Raw genomic sequence first — 1,187 nt, 5'->3', positions numbered from 1 at the left:
AAAAAAATATCTCACCTGTCTAGCTAGAACAAGCAGGGTGATGAAGAATATAAAGAGAGACACAGAGCCCATAGTTTTCAAGTCTTTTAGAACTCCTGGCCTTGTTTTGATGAGAGACAGAGAGAGATATAAGACTTGTCAGCATCACTACATAAGTTTGTAACAAATCATCTGTACGCAGGATGGCTAGCAGACCATGTCCACCCCAGCTGTCAATTAGCAGGAAGTGACTGTGTTGGTTCAGTGATTTATTTTCAACATGCAGCTCTGATTTCTAGAACAAAATCTGTAATCTTCAGGAAACTGTTGTGCACGAAGCGAATCCAAATTTTCTTTTGCTGTGCTAGTTTTGGGATAAATGAGCCAAACATAGCAAGAGTTTTTGTATTATTGTATGTATTGTTTGACACTAAATATCCTGTCATCATATAAATATGCACATGGTTACCTTTGATTACCATATGAAAGCAGATTTGACTAGCTACACCATACGTTTACTGTTAATTTACTTATTTTGTATTTTTTGTATTTTTGTTTTTTAGATTTAATGTTGAAGTTGATACAATACAGTACATGGCCAGAAGTAGACACTCACTTCTGCTTATAGGGACCATTAAATCCAGTGATGTACTTTGCACATTGCGGCAACAGTTTTTGGAGAGCTGTTTTCTGTTCCAGCATGATAATGACCTCATGCACAAAGTACGATCCTAAAGAAATGGTTTACCGAGTCTGGTGTGGACATGACTGACTTAAAAAAACAAAAAAACATTTAAATGCTAACTGCAAAATTATTTTGTCCGAAAATCTATGCAGCCATGTTTCAGTTGCCTTACCAGAGGAATGGAAGTTGTTATATTTAGAAGAACAGGAAGGACAAACTTTCTATTAATATCAATGCCCAACCATATATTAGTGCATTGCTCCCTACATTATTCTGACCATATAGTGTAGATAACAAGTTCTCACCTATCCAGGATCTCTGTTTTGTAGAGGAATTTATTGTACTCATCCAGCAGAAATGCGTGTGTTTGAAGTATGATGACGCTGTAGAGCACCACGGCTGTTAGCATGATGAGCATCTTTAGCTCATAGTTGATCCTCAGAAACACTGAGCAGGAAATCAGTCCCAGAATGCAACTATAGATAAAATACTAATGGCAGAAAAACACGGAAATCATAACTAT

At 36.7% G+C, this 1,187-nt stretch overlaps 1 protein-coding gene across 1 annotated transcript in view; it reads right to left on the bottom strand.

The window, feature by feature from the left end:
- Positions 1-15: 15 nt before the first annotated feature.
- The window catches only part of LOC107578596 (adenylate cyclase type 2-like), a gene marked incomplete at its 3' end in the record, with an annotated part of 4,697 nt that continues 3,525 nt past the window's right edge, over positions 16-1,187 (bottom strand). Inside the window, exons 3-4 of the mRNA XM_016264541.1 lie at positions 970-1,154; positions 16-100 (exon numbers count right to left, since the gene is read on the bottom strand). Of these exons, the coding sequence (XP_016120027.1) occupies positions 16-100; positions 970-1,154 (270 nt within the window). The remainder of the gene's footprint in view (positions 101-969; positions 1,155-1,187) is intronic.

This window comes from Sinocyclocheilus grahami, unplaced genomic scaffold (genome assembly GCF_001515645.1).
Source record: "Sinocyclocheilus grahami isolate Dianchi unplaced genomic scaffold, SAMN03320097.WGS_v1.1 scaffold11061.1, whole genome shotgun sequence".
Taxonomy (NCBI): domain Eukaryota; kingdom Metazoa; phylum Chordata; class Actinopteri; order Cypriniformes; family Cyprinidae; genus Sinocyclocheilus; species Sinocyclocheilus grahami.
Note: the sequence above shows the minus strand (reverse complement) of the source record. Positions and strands in the feature narration are given on the sequence as shown.